Source organism: Nelusetta ayraudi, unplaced genomic scaffold (genome assembly GCF_046127955.1).
Source record: "Nelusetta ayraudi isolate G7.1 ecotype Tasmania unplaced genomic scaffold, CSIRO-AGI_Nayr_v1 ptg000033l, whole genome shotgun sequence".
Classification (NCBI taxonomy): domain Eukaryota; kingdom Metazoa; phylum Chordata; class Actinopteri; order Tetraodontiformes; family Monacanthidae; genus Nelusetta; species Nelusetta ayraudi.
In genome coordinates this window covers 7,119,490-7,132,500 of record NW_027466083.1, presented here as the reverse complement: position 1 = coordinate 7,132,500, position 13,011 = coordinate 7,119,490, and the positions used below count along the sequence as shown (strand labels likewise).

Sequence of the window (13,011 nt, the reverse complement as noted above, 5' to 3'; positions counted from 1 at the left end):
GGCTGCTCGCCACGTTGGAGGAAATGAAGCTGCCCGCCTCTGCTCTTACACCTCTTTCATGTCAGCGCGGATGTTAGACGGCTCGTCTCTCGGAGGGCCTCGGCCCTCCGGTCATCTGGGCTTTTAATCCGTCATGACTGTCGTCTGCGGCGCTGCGCCGCTCTCCCGACTTTGAGCCGCGCCAAACATTTCCATTTCATGCCCTTTGGCATGGAGCCCCTTCTCTTCTCAGTGTTTCATCAGCACGGTTAAAGTGCACGTTGCGGAAGTGCAGGACGGAACAGAATAATGACAAGAAACAAGCAGGAATCAATTCGAACCAAATGATTACAGATGCAGAAATGATCTCACTTTCCTGACACTCAGATCCTTGGTTGTTAGATTTCAATCAATCATCAATCAACTTTTACTTGCAAAGCGCTAAATCACATCCAACGGCGTCTCAATGTGCTTCGCACAATCAAGAGAAAACCAACTGATCCCTGCAGAGCAAGCAAGACAAGGCAGCGGCCAGGAAAAACTCCCAAATATGAAGGAACCTCGAGCAGAACTCTGGAGGATGTTCATCTGTTTTGACCAGTTGGGCTAAAAAGGAAATATTGAGATCTGTGAATAATACACGCTAATAAGTATGTATACGATCAGGAAAGTAGCTGCCGATCGTAACACAACAGACCAACTCGCTTGGTGCTTGGTTTTCATGTTTGAAAAAACAAAAAGGCAAAAATAAAAAGGTTATTCTCCTCTGTGTATCTCCAACTTCTTCATCCATTAAGTAAGCTAACTGGTTACAGGATTCACGGGAAAAAGATAATTAAGCCCAACTGAAAATGTTGTTCGCTGGAGGTTGGCAAGATAGAGTTGAAAACTGAGTCATAGAGCTGCAGTTCAAGGCTACACTTGGGCTCTGTGTGACAAAAAAAAGTTTGATAGCCTGTAAAGAAGACTGGACTTGCTTTTCATTGGCTGCTTCTGTATTAAAATAAAAATAAAATGGATGACACTGAGTGCTGGCTTTTCCAAGCAGCATGATTCCCTCCAGAACTGCAGTGGAGGAGTGAATCGGAATTCTAGCGGCTGTACATGCAGGAGGTGGGAAGGCAGAGAGGGCTGAGCTGCCTCGGCGTGAATACAGTTTTTTTTTAATATTTGGATGAGCAGCAGTCACACACACACACACACACACACACACACACACACACACACACACACACACACACACACACACAGTTCTGCTGGATTATGGCAGAGCTCCGCAGTGAGTCTGGAGAGTCTGGGAGCAGATTATGAATCGAGGGGGAAATGAGTGGGAGAGCAGCTGGAGAGGTGTGTGTGTGTGTGTGTGTGTGTGTGTGTGTGTGTGTGTGTGTGTGTGTGTGTGTTTGTGCCCATATGTCTGTGCAGATGAGGCACTCTGGGGAAAGAGTGTGAAGCCGCCTGGGGAGTCCAGTTTTCTGTGTGTGTGTGTGTGTGTGTGTGTGTGTGTGTGTGTGTGTGTGTGTCGGTTTGTCACACTGTGTGATAAACACACAAACATGGAAACTTGTCCCACGTGAACACACAGGTGGAGGAGGAGCATCGTAACCAGAAGCTCTTGTCAATTTCTCTCGGCCCACAGTCTCAGTTACGTTCACGTCAAACTGAACCCAATTGCCTCGCATCCCAAATGTCTGTGACAGCAGTATCTGTCTAAATAGCGCAATAAAAAAAATGGCACTGGAAACACCTAAACTTCAAAAGAAAACCTATTAAATATCGCTAAAAGGTTTTGTTAGACTGTCTTGCTGTAGTACTTTCAGAGAGATGATTTTAAGGCGACATCTGTTTAACTCATGGCGCGACCTCCACTCGAGTCACTCCAAACTAAGATCACAGTCACGGTAAATTGGTCTGTGGCGCCCTCTTGCGGACCAACATCCTGTCACTGGTGAATTGACAAATCAGCGGTGCAGCCACAAAGTCCCACCTTAAACCAGTAGGCACACAAAACGCATTAAAAGAGCTTTGAATAAAATACAATATGTTGTTTTACTCTTAATTTACTTTGTCTTGGCGAAATGGTTCTGAATGGTGCTGAATTAGAAATCCTAAAGTAATGTTAAGTGCCAAGCATCCGAGAAAGTCCTTCCACAGAACGACGGCATCAGCGTCCCCACCATATCTGACAAAATGGGTCAGAGGTCACTGGCTGACTCACATCAACACGTCCCTCGGTCACTCAGTCAGTCCCGTGGCAGTAAAGGACAGTTACATTACAAACATTTGTTAGTTCAGCCAACTTTCACGAAGCAAACAAGCACTTCTTACAAAGCAATGCATTCACATCCTAACCAGTTTACTAGCATTAATCCGAGGCTAGAGGAGCCTAGCTAGCCTAGCTAGCGGGGGAAATAACTAACTCGCAAAAAGTCGAAGTTATACTTGCCCCAAAAATGATTCACTTTCATCTTCAGTCTTTCCCCCGATTTCTTCTTACGCTTTTCTGGGTCCACTTTTGCACTCATTTCCGCTTGAAAAAACTTTCGAAGATGACTTGATGCCGTTGGCAACGAGAATGATTGGTACTTGTGTCAACCTTTCCCTGCGTCACTCACTGCATGACAGTGGACTCCTACGATTTTAGACTTTATCTTACCACTAAAACATGCCTATGATTATCATTATGTATTATTTTATTGTTGTATCCTGCATTGTTACGCATTACATGTAGGTAAATCTAATTCTACGCAGGTGAGGCTTGTTATTCAGCTATGGAGCCCCCCTTATAGCTTTGTTGTTTGGGGCCCTATTTGTACGCACGTACAAAGAAACCGCAAACAACCCCAGTTTCCTACGTTGACCTGCTAAATCAACGTCGTGTTTGCCCTTCTGGCCAATCAAATCAATTAAAAAATGTCGTTACTCACTACACTACACATAAATAAATGAACAGGAAGCGACAGATACACTACGGTGTTACAGCGCCCCCATTCGGATGACTATTGCCAATGCCATCAGTTGTGCCTTTCTCAAGTGAATCATATTTTTCCATTCGCTATATGCATCCTGGAATGGTTATAGATGCCGTCGCTCTTGAGAAAACGTTTTCTTTCGCCAAATATATTTTCTAAATTCAGATTGTATTTCCTATTAGACCGAGTGAAGTGATTTTCCCTAATAGATGACGAAGACTCTAGTTATGTGTTCATGTGTGTTTACAAGTGATAGTTAAAATGGGGGAAGAGCAAATATGAAACAGGTGTACCATTTTACTATATTATATATAATTATTATAGAGCATGCTGTGTGTTAAAGTTTATGACGCGATCAACTGTGTATGACAGTTTCCGTAGTGTAGTGGTTATCACGTTCGCCTCACACGCGAAAGGTCCCCGGTTCGAAACCGGGCGGAAACAACGTTTTTGTTTTTTGACACTAAAATTATAGCTTTCAGAGCAGTTTCGGAGATGAAACGACCCAAAGAACACGTTTAAACACATGCCCAGATCAAGAACAAGGCTAAATTTATACCATTACCAAATACGTTGCCATACATATATAGGTCACTACTGCAGTATTGTATGCTATTTTAATCTGAGAATTAATCGATTTGATCTTATTACATCCATTTCTCCTGTGTGGTCTGCTGGGGAGGCAGCATCTCAGCCAGTGACACCAGTGAACTGAACAAACTGATCAGGAAAGCTGGCTCGGCCATCGGCTGCAGACAGGAGACCTTGGAGGCAGTGGCGGAGAGGAGGACGCTGAACAAACTGTTATCCATTATGGACAACCAGGACCACCCTCTCTCCACCACACACTGGATAGACAGTCTTCTCCAAGAGACTGAGACAGCTACATTGTCTGAAGGAACGCTTCAGGAGATCCTTCCTACCAAGAGCCATCACCCTCTGTAACTCTTCCTCACTGTGTGACAGATAACATTCTGATGTTTATTCCTGGACTCAATGGCAAATATGCACTAATGGGTTAAAAACCATGCCTATCCCCGCCTCTGCACAATTTAACTGTATTTTTTTGTACATAGATTGACTTGTGTGTTTTTGTAGCTACTTCTTTACTAGTTTTTGATAACTGCTTGACTTGTTTTTTGAGTGCTATAACTGTGGGGTTTCCCAATTTGGGATTAAAAAAGTAAATCTATCCATCTATCCAAAGAGCTGCAACCACAACTAAGACTTTCTGTACACATGAAATTTATCAAGGAGCTACTCAGAATGTGGTGATTGAACTCTGATATCACAGGTGATACAAGGAAGGTGCAAAGCATCAGTAAACAGTCACGCATTATCTTGAAGGTCAAAATGTTGGATGGCAATCTGTTTGAACCATAAACTTCCTCTTGTTCTCTCAGGCATTTCACAGCTTGCAGCATTTGTAAAGCCACAGATGCTTGAGGAACATCAACATTCAGGATAACAATAGAAATACACAGACCACTACCAACAAGAGTGTTTTATTACTCATAAGTTGCCAGACACTAGCTGAGAAGACTCCAGTTCGCTGAAGTCTGTCACAAAATAATAAAAAAAAGAGGGGGGAGAAAAAAAATAGGACATTGCAATGGTCTAAATGAATGAGACACCAACTAAACAGTTTTGATTTAGCACTTAAAAAACAAAAAACAAACAAAAAAGTAGTCCAGTGGTGCTAGATGAATTGGTTTCAAAATTATTCCCTGGTGCTCGTTTTGGACTTCCTTGAAGAAAGAGGCTTGCTGGCAGTCTTTGCAGGTAAAAAGTTGTTTATCGGTAGACAAGCGAGATAATCCAAATAGTTTTTCTTAAAGGAAAAAAGAGGCATGTGAAGTAATTCGAGTTACACTGCAAAGATTCAATCTAAAGTTAATACAGACTATTGATAGCGTGGGCAAAGACAAAGGAAAGCAATATTTTAGAAAAAACTAATGCAAAAAACCCAATGGAAACATTGCATCCTTTACCCCCCAAATTGGAAATATCAGAGCAAATAAAGGTACTGAAAACAATTTTTATTTGTCCAAAAAGCTCCTTTACAGCGCCAAGAGTTTCAACCTGTAAAGCCAGCAAACATGTAAAATACAAGCCTTACAATACATTAGAATCAAAACAGGTACCAAAAAGTACAGTAAAAATTACACTTCCTCTGATGGAAATGTGGAAGGAAAGAAAAAAAAAAAAAAAAAAAAAACACCAACGGGAAATAAGTAAAACCTAAAAATGAAAGGATTAAAAAAAAAGTTACATTTCAGATGTTTTCTGTACAAATGGTCTTCTGTCATAAAAGAGGTCGAGTCACGGCCAGTGTGTCTGTCCAGCTGACGTCTCACTGGAGTCCTGAAAACAAAACAAAAAAGGGTTATAGAAATAATTCTGTGAAAGCAGTGTTAAGACATGACTGGGTTGCAACAGGTTAGAGGCCCAGAATGCAGACTTTTAAAAAAATGGTGGTGAATGCTAATGTTCTGCAGGTCTATCTCCTGTAGCTGTGATTCCACAGCATTGAACATGTGCAGAGGGAGCAGGTAAGTGGTGGGGACGCACCTTGCACTACCACGTGATCATCAGTATGGCCTGTAGCCACTCTGGTGACCCCCTCGCCGAGGAGTTTTCCCATAGCTGGCATTGCCCTGGTCTTTGGGACAGAGAAAGGATGGACAGCTCATTAAAACTCATTCAGTCTCATAAACACAGCAAGCAAGATATCACACCTATCAACACAGATGGGTCCATTAACCCGAACAGAATAATAATCTGAGTACTTACTGTAGTCATATCCGGGACCGTAGTTATAGTATCCAGAGGAGTTGTAGTCGTAGTTTCCATAGTTGCTGTAGTTGCCGTAGCCCTGATTCCCATAGCCCTGGTTCCAGTACTGTCCGTAACCCTGATTCCAACCCTGGCTCTGACCTGAAACGATGTTCACAGCCAGAATTACTTTCAATGCCCATATATTGAAAGTCCCCCCTGCCTGCTAACTTGACATATTTGCAAAGTCCAAGAGGAACACAGTTGTGGCTAGAAATGTACTGCAGATACTGGCTAACAGCGGCATGTTTGTTTTTAAAGGGTGGACAGCAACGAAAGCTGCTTTCAGCCAGTTAAAAACAAAGCGGGTTTACTCACCTCCACCACGGGATCGGCCTCCTCTGCCTCCATAACCACCTCCGCGTCCCCCACCGTGCTGCTGCTGCTGGTAGACCTCCTTTGGCTGGGCGACCTTGAGCTCACACTGAATAGGAGACGATAGAAGAAAACAGATGAAGTAAATGTTTTCGGCTGGGGGCACAGCTCCCGATTGTTCTCATATGTAGTGGTGGAGGCAAACAACAGTCAGACAATCTACAGGCTGTGTATCCGTACCCGGCTGCCCTGGATGTTGTGGAATTTCTTCTCCAGACACTTTTTGACGCTGGAGGCTTCTTTAAACGTGATGAAGATGAAACCCCTCCTCTTCTTTGTTTTGTGGTCAGTGGGAAGCTCGGCAGTTTCAATCTGGAGGGAAAGTTTCCAGTTAGAGATTCATCTTACCCAATACTTTATTAAACCACTCTAGAATCTATCGGTAAAAACAAAAACACACTGTGGGGAAAGACACAATTTTGGCAGCCATGTATGACAACGCTGACCTCTCCGAACGTCTCAAAATATTCCCTGATGGTTTCCTCAGTTGCCTCGGGATTCAGGCCCCCGACAAAGATCTTCACAGGCTCCTTCTTCATGGCCATGGCTTTCTTGGGGTCAATTGAACGCCCATCCAGTCTGTGTTCTTTTTGTTCCAGGACCTGCAGGTCAAAGACAAGACAGAACTCACTCACAAGAGTCATGACAACAAAAACAACTGAACAGACTGACAGAATACCTCAGCATCACAACAAACTTAAAATCATCAACACACCTTATCCACGCTGGCGGGGTCTTTGAAGAGAACAAATCCAAAACCCCGGGACCGGCCGCTGTCCGAGTCCACTTTGATGGTGCAGTCTGAAACCTCGCCAAACTTGCTGAAGTAGTCCTTCAAGTCCTTTTTACTCGTTTCCCAGCTAAGACCACCGACAAACATTTTCCTGCAAACACGGGAACTCTGTCGTTAAAAACAAAAACTACAAAAAAATAAAAACACAAGTACTGTTTTCATAGGTATCACACACACTCACCCAGCATCTTCCTCTCCTTTGCTGGCATCGATCTTGCCTCCATCTGTCCCATTGTCCTGGCTGTCCTCTCCCACCATCAGCTCCTGCTCCTGCTCCTGCTCCTGTTCCTGTTCCTGTTCTTGCTCAGCCCCGTTTTCGTTTTGGCCATTCTCTTCCTCATTGCCGTTCTGGTCCGAGGTCTCCATGAGAAGGGTCTCAGCATCGGCCATTCTGAAGATGGGCTGTAAAGAGACTGAGAGGGGACAGCACAGATGTATAAATAAACAAAGCCGCCTTCAATGACTGCCAGGATGAATCCCAATTGAAAAAAGTACATGGGCAGACAGGAAACACGAAGGAACAAAACACAATAAAGGGACATGTGCCAGGAGGCAACTTTGTTTTCGCAGAATAATTCGTTGCACTATTACGACTTTTGGCCAATTCCCCGATAAATTTCACAGAATACAGCAAAATGTGTCTGACTGATTCAAGCTGGTACAGGTTTTAATTCGTTAACTGATCCCGTTCAGCCTCACGTAATGCTAGGCTAGCTTCTTTGATTCCAGAATCAATTAATTATGTTCCACGTTTCTACAACTTAATTCGGACATTGTGACGTGCTGCGTGTTTTGGGAAGTTTGTGGAATATTTCTGAAGACCGTTAGCTTACAAACACCGACGCAGAGCTTCACGCTCAGTATTCAAGCGGACCGCGCTTTGCTTCTTTACCGCTCAAGACAGGCTGCAGGCCCGGCTAACAGGCTAACCGGCGCAGTCGTCAATCAAAATGCAATTCGGAGTTAAGGTGATGGGATACTTTCACGTTACAAAGTTTGAATAAAGTACGCAGGTTTAGTGCATTTGGAGAATAACAATTTTACCATTTAAAACAGAAACTATTGTAATGTGGCTATCAAGCGCGTGGCTAACAGACCGCTATCGCCGCTTCCTAACGGGCTTACAAATTACAACAAAGAAAAATAGACAGCTAGCAAATTAGTAAATAAAACAAGTTGCGGATACGAGCTGCAGTTGCTCATGCACATACATTTCTTTTAAATACGATGATTAAAAATGCGCTTACTTTAAGGGAGAAATACCAGAACCAGAACCGCCGACTGGCTATTCAAAATGGACACTCTCCAAATTCGCCGCTAACTCGTGGCACAATATATATGACCGGATGTTAGCATGCGTCAGGCTGCGTCATAATAATCTAATCTGCGATTGGCTGTGGCACTCACATTTGCAAATAAGAAGTTGAGCTATTGGGTACTTTTGGTGACGCGGGGTAATGAGCGAACAGTCGCAACCAAAATGTCCTTCCCACTTCCTGTCCTTTCATCGTTCTTGATTATGTGATATTTGATTTGTACGCGATTGTGTGATGCATTGGTTGCATCATTATGATGCAAATCAACGTCTTTTAAACATCTTAATTCCTCTATATTGTTCATAGTAATGCAGTTTGATATGAAAAATCCTCGATCGGGAAATTAGAAAACCCAAGCAGTCCAAAAGAACCAACATGCGAGCATTTTCACGTCACATAATTTTATATACATGTAATATACTACCGTTACTTCAATGATTGAACACTTCGTAAAACAAATATTATAGCTGCTTAAACACTAAAAAAAAAAAAAAAAAAAAACATTAAATATTCTATGTAGGCAGGGATCGTGTCATATACACAATATATGCTCTCTGTAGTAGATACACCGATTCAATACCATTTATTTTGGGCTCATCAAACAATGTCAAACTGATTCAGTATTTAGTCCTGCCAATGAATGCTTCACTCAGGCAACTTAACATCACTTGTACCTGCTGTTAAGGGTCAAATGTGGGCATCCTGAAAACACACACACACACACACACACACACACACACACACACACACAGTGAGAGAGACAGAGCAGAGAGCAAGTGTATTTCCACAAGCACTGTTGTGTTTTAGAAACTGCAGCAGCTGCAGTTAGGAGCAGGTCACTCTTCTTCGCACAATAATTTAGGTTAGAACTAATTGTGAAGATTGTTACTGTTTTTTTCCCCTATCACACATTGTTGTACAGAGCTGCCTGCAATCACACGCGCATCCTGCACAGCTTCAGCATGACAGCATCTGAAGACCATCCAGATGGAGTTCTGGTAATAATAATCAAAACAATCTCATTACTCATAATTCTTTTGTAATTTCAAATAAACAGCTAGAATCAAAAGGAGCAATAGGGATTCTTATTAAAACCCACTCAGCTGAGCCCAGCGGGTTGAATGACGGGATATTTTCATAATTTGATTTGTTTATACTCTCTCAAGATATCTTGATATATGTGATCAGGGTTGGTGTGCAGGCAGTGTGGTTAGCTGATTGTTACTAAAAACCAATCCCTAACTACACTGCCAGCACAACCACTGCCTGTGCACGAGTTCTTGTACTGAGTGTGTGAAATCATATTGTTAAGCTAAAGTAATAGTCAGGCAACTCAGAACAGGAAGTTGATGAACAAGAGTTTCAAAATGATTTTATGCTGCTAAAGAAAATTTATTGATTTATAGAAGACTAACCAATTTATGTTGTCAGGCAAACTGAAACATAATACACTTTGATTTTTTCGATCATTAATTCAATTTTAAGTTTAAGACTACAAGAATACCATGGCAAGAAAGATTGTAATATTTGTTCTGTACTAAACATTGTTTTTGTCAAAATTTAATATCACTGAGGCTGTCAATCTCACTGAATCGCAGAGTGGAAAACAAAACCATGAATGACCAGCTTGAGCAGAAGCATTTATTTCTTTTCAACGACTCTTCATTGTTACTTTATTTACTCTTATTTTAGTTTAAAAACATTTAGAAAGAAAGATCACATAAAATACTCCCAATATTTCAGTTTAAAAACATACTTATCAGCAATACTTTAAATGACGCACAACTAATATTTTCCTTTAAACATTATCCACCACTGTCCTGAGCATTTTTCTAAGCCCGCTTCCCATCCCGAAGTGCTGATCCATTTCACGGCGTGGCTGGTGCTAGGAACGGGATTTGCTGACCCAGTGGTACTTGTCAACCCGAGGCCCGGTAAAGGTGAAGGAGGGCCGGTAGGGCTTGAATACTTTCTGGCAGGCAAACTGGGGGCTTGGACCTCCAGCTGGAGCAGCATGAGGTGGTGGGAACATTTCCCCAGCGAAGGCCTTCCGCTTCTCCCTCAGCCAGGTCTGTGGCGCACCAGGTGAAAACTCGCTGAACTATAGAAATGAGAGGACAAATCTGACCACTAAGGGGAGACAGTCCATGTATCGCTGACAGCAAACTGTAAGATTTTTCAACCCACTTCCTGCTGGACCTACCCGGTACACGCTGTTGGGGTTGCTGACGGTCGGGATGGTTTTGGGTTCAGGGTTAGGAGGCTGCACTGGGAGGGGACACAGGGAAGAAAGGCTGCTGGTGTTTGCGCTGCTGTCCCCATCCTCTTCCCTGTCTTCCTCCTCCTCCTCCTCGTCCTCCTCCTCCTCCTCCTCCTCGTCCTCCTCCTCGTCTTCATCCGACGAGCTCCCCGATTGGACGTCGAGGCTAGCCCGCTCTACGGCATCGTGGATGCGCCGGGAAAACTCCCCATCAGCTCGCCGGCAGCCGTCCATCTCCAAGACACAGAACGGCGTGCTGTGCTCCCCGTACCTGTCAAGACAAAAGACGCTCCAGGGTTTGTTTTTTTTCCCACACGAGCAACACCATGAGCTTGAACTCTGACCTGGAAGCCCCCAACCCCCCCTGACCTGCAGGACACCTCTCCTGGGTCGACCCACACCGTCAGCTCCTGTGGAAGGCCCAGGTCCTCGTACTGCACGGCACTCTCCTGGCAGGCCTGCTCCAGCACCAGGTCCTTCAACTGCACTCGGTTCATACGGAGACACCTGGAACGTGTCCATCACATGAGAAATGACTGAGAAACCCTGTGCATCAAGTCCCAGCAGGGAGACAACCTACTCTCACTGTGACAATTACAGGGGAACAGAAACAAGAAAATACCGAAAACAATACAGCACAATTAAACCCAAGAGAAATAGTGGAGTTTTTTGTACTATTGAACCGTGTACTGTTAAATTCAATCTTAGCCTCAATTTCCCAATCAAGATGACCATGAGGGGTGAGCAGACAGTCCTGACCTGTGCGCCTGTCCCTTTGTGGGTGCGTTGGGGTGCCAGTGGTTCTTGTAGTTCTCAAACAGGCCGGAGGTGAGAGCTGCGGCGAAGCGCTCCCTGCCTTCGCTGTCCAGGCATCCGTATCTCTTGACCAGCCGAGCCACAAAGAACACAGCAGCGGCAATTTCCTCCTTCATGGCTGCGCGCACAAACACACACACACACACACACACACAATACAGCACACCTGTTTGGCTAAAATAAAATTCCACCCTGGGAATAAAAGCTGTGTAGGCTGATCCTACTGCTAGGCAAAAATAAACAAAGGGGAATAAAACTAAGAGGAGGAAGTTGAGCAAACAGATTTGCTGCCAGAGCTCTGGTTAGAACTCAGTTGTTTTATTTTTGTTTGTTTTGGCAAATGAATGTCTAAATGTGTGTATGTGTGTGTGCGTGTGAAGATCCAAGAGCTCAGTCTCACACACACCACGGCCTAAAACACACCCTCAGCGCCTAGTTCAGGTGTGTGAGCTCGTCACACACCTGATGCTGCTTGTGTTGATCAAGGAAGAAACAATTTTACAAAAAACATTTGTATTGTTGGACGACACATTAGGATCCACAAACGTACCAAGATTTACAGGACCCATGTTATTATATATATATATATATATATATATATATATACATACATATATATATATATATATATACATACATATATATATATATATATATACATACATATATATATATATACATATATATATATATATATATATATTTATATATATATATATATATATATATATACATATATATATATATATATATATATATACATATATATATATATATATATACATATATATATATATATATATATATATATATACATATATATATATATATACATACATATATATATATATATATATATGTATATATATATATATACATATATATATGTATATAATTCTTTACAGCAGTAAAGGACACAGGGTGGAGTCAAGGCATGGCTGGTGGTGTGGTCATGAGCCTGTAAGAGGTAGCGTTACCCTTAGTGTCACATTTCCTGAAAAGAAAGAAAGTTAAAGCAAATCATGGTTTATATGGCAAGATACGAATCAAGAATTCTTCTGTCTCTTAAATGAAAGAGTATGAGCTCCACTGTGGTTAAAAAGCAGGACCTCACTTTAAGCTTCTAAAATGCCAAATTTTTTCTTCCCTTTCTCTGCTAATAAAACATTAAAATGCACAGGTGAGCAAGAAGAAACAGCGTGACTTGGCAGCACTCACGGCATGTGTTTTATTTCAGGGAATATTTAGATGATACAAAGCTGAACTCTTTCTGTCAAAGAAAACTAAACTTTTCAGGCTCCCATTGTATAAATTCAAGCGAAACCATTCTTAAAATTAAAAGTTATTGCCAGTGACCACACAACATGGTGCAAAAATCATTGTTATTTGATGGGAAGGGGAGGTGAGGGATAACTATTACATTTTATGGGTTCTTTCTGTCCATCTGCTGGTTCAAGATGTCTGACGCAGTTTAGAATTTCAAAACTGAGCTGTCCATAGGGCCCTTGATTGCTTCAACAAGATGAAATTGTAAAAAAACCCAAGAAAAAACAAAACAAAAACAAAAACAAAAAAATGCAGAATGCAATAATCTGTTCTCACGGACCAGAACGGATCCATCCACTCGTACTAGTGCAGCTGTCACAATCAGGGGTGTCCGTGTTA

The 13,011-nt window shown here is 42.5% G+C and overlaps 2 protein-coding genes and 1 non-coding gene across 4 annotated transcripts; 1 reads left to right on the top strand and 2 right to left on the bottom strand.

Annotated features, from left to right (window-relative positions):
* The first annotated feature begins 3,322 nt into the window (after positions 1-3,322).
* Positions 3,323-3,395, top strand: trnav-cac (transfer RNA valine (anticodon CAC)). Its single transcript has one exon. It is a non-coding gene; the product is annotated as a tRNA-Val (tRNA).
* A 1,045-nt stretch (positions 3,396-4,440) lies between these two features.
* LOC142892005 (heterogeneous nuclear ribonucleoprotein A/B-like) lies at positions 4,441-8,346 on the bottom strand. Of its 2 annotated transcripts, XM_076032002.1 has the most exons (10): positions 8,202-8,346; positions 7,261-7,367; positions 7,136-7,224; positions 6,877-7,045; positions 6,608-6,763; positions 6,342-6,473; positions 6,105-6,210; positions 5,745-5,888; positions 5,523-5,613; positions 4,441-5,315 (listed from the first exon to the last, which is right to left on the bottom strand). In XM_076032002.1, the coding sequence occupies exons 2-9, from the start codon at positions 7,342-7,344 to the stop codon at positions 5,543-5,545; spliced, it is 951 nt and encodes a 316-aa protein (XP_075888117.1). In that variant the 5' UTR covers positions 7,345-7,367; positions 8,202-8,346; the 3' UTR covers positions 4,441-5,315; positions 5,523-5,542. The 2 variants fall into 2 exon arrangements, with proteins under 2 accessions (XP_075888117.1, XP_075888116.1); XM_076032001.1 differs by having other exon boundaries at positions 7,136-7,367.
* Positions 8,347-9,897: 1,551 nt separating this feature from the next.
* LOC142892004 (maternal B9.10 protein-like) lies at positions 9,898-11,769 on the bottom strand. The gene is made up of 4 exons (XM_076032000.1): positions 11,290-11,769; positions 10,900-11,037; positions 10,474-10,801; positions 9,898-10,371 (listed from the first exon to the last, which is right to left on the bottom strand). Exons 1-4 carry the CDS (start codon positions 11,460-11,462, stop codon positions 10,156-10,158), a joined length of 855 nt encoding a protein of 284 aa, XP_075888115.1. The 5' UTR covers positions 11,463-11,769; the 3' UTR covers positions 9,898-10,155.
* Between the last annotated feature and the right edge of the window lie 1,242 nt (positions 11,770-13,011).

What these genes read in the sequence shown, in the direction of transcription:
- LOC142892005 (XM_076032001.1), bottom strand. Translation starts at nt 7,344, where the DNA reads ATGGCCGATGCTGAGACCCTTCTCATGGAGACCTCGGACCAGAACGGC. An exon ending in AAAGGAGAGGAAGATGCTGG is followed by an intron (nt 7,046 to 7,135) that starts GTGAGTGTGTGT and finishes CCGTGTTTGCAG; the next exon opens with GAAAATGTTTGTCGGTGGTC. An exon ending in AGGCCGATCCCGTGGTGGAG is followed by an intron (nt 5,889 to 6,104) that starts GTGAGTAAACCC and finishes ACATCGTTTCAG; the next exon opens with GTCAGAGCCAGGGTTGGAAT.
- LOC142892004 (XM_076032000.1), bottom strand. Translation starts at nt 11,462, where the DNA reads ATGAAGGAGGAAATTGCCGCTGCTGTGTTCTTTGTGGCTCGGCTGGTC. An exon ending in CCAGGAGAGGTGTCCTGCAG is followed by an intron (nt 10,802 to 10,899) that starts GTCAGGGGGGGT and finishes TTGTCTTGACAG; the next exon opens with GTACGGGGAGCACAGCACGC. An exon ending in ACCCCAACAGCGTGTACCGG is followed by an intron (nt 10,372 to 10,473) that starts GTAGGTCCAGCA and finishes TCATTTCTATAG; the next exon opens with TTCAGCGAGTTTTCACCTGG.